General features: G+C 26.4%; 1 protein-coding gene across 1 annotated transcript; it reads left to right on the top strand.

The window, feature by feature from the left end:
- Positions 1-225: 225 nt before the first annotated feature.
- On the top strand, positions 226-576 carry Chro.50355 (hypothetical protein; the record flags this gene model as incomplete). Its single annotated transcript, XM_659723.1, has 1 exon — positions 226-576. A coding segment is annotated over one exon (351 nt), but the record flags the coding sequence as incomplete, so codon positions are not given.

Below are 576 nucleotides of genomic sequence, written 5' to 3'. Positions count from 1 at the left end.
GGACTAAATAATATATAAATAAATGCATAAGAATAATGAAATACTAATAATACAAAAAGTAGGAGATAGTTAGGATTTGAGATTGAGTTTTGAAAAGTAAATGAGAGGAACAGTGGTTACAAAATAAGAAAAAATCAGATTAATATAAACATATAGAACAAGAATCAAGCATTGAAAAAGAGGATAAGTTTAATTATTGTATTTTTTTAGGTTGAATGTAACAATATGGATGTATCTGAAGCTAATCATTACAATAATAGTAATAAATTTGAACCACAAATAATGAATAATGCATCTTCAACGTCTTCCTCTTCATCACTAAAGGAATTATGTGGATTGTTGTTATCTTCATTTTGCGGTATTTTAGACGATTTTGGTTTGGAAACACAAGCAGATGAACAGATGTTATTAATCGCAATAGAGACTGGAGACTTTGATTCAGTTGTTGAATATGTAAAATTATTTAGAAATAAGATTTCTTCAATATTACTACTAAATAATATTAGTAGAGATTTCAGAACAGATATAGATATAATAAAAGATGTTGATAATTTACAGGACGGAGTATATGAGCAA

Source organism: Cryptosporidium hominis (assembly GCF_000006425.1).
Source record: "Cryptosporidium hominis TU502 chromosome 5 CHRO015116, whole genome shotgun sequence".
In the NCBI taxonomy this organism is placed as follows: Eukaryota; Apicomplexa; class Conoidasida; order Eucoccidiorida; family Cryptosporidiidae; genus Cryptosporidium; species Cryptosporidium hominis.
The sequence above is the reverse complement of the archived record's forward strand: the minus strand, read 5'-3'. Positions and strand labels throughout refer to the sequence as shown.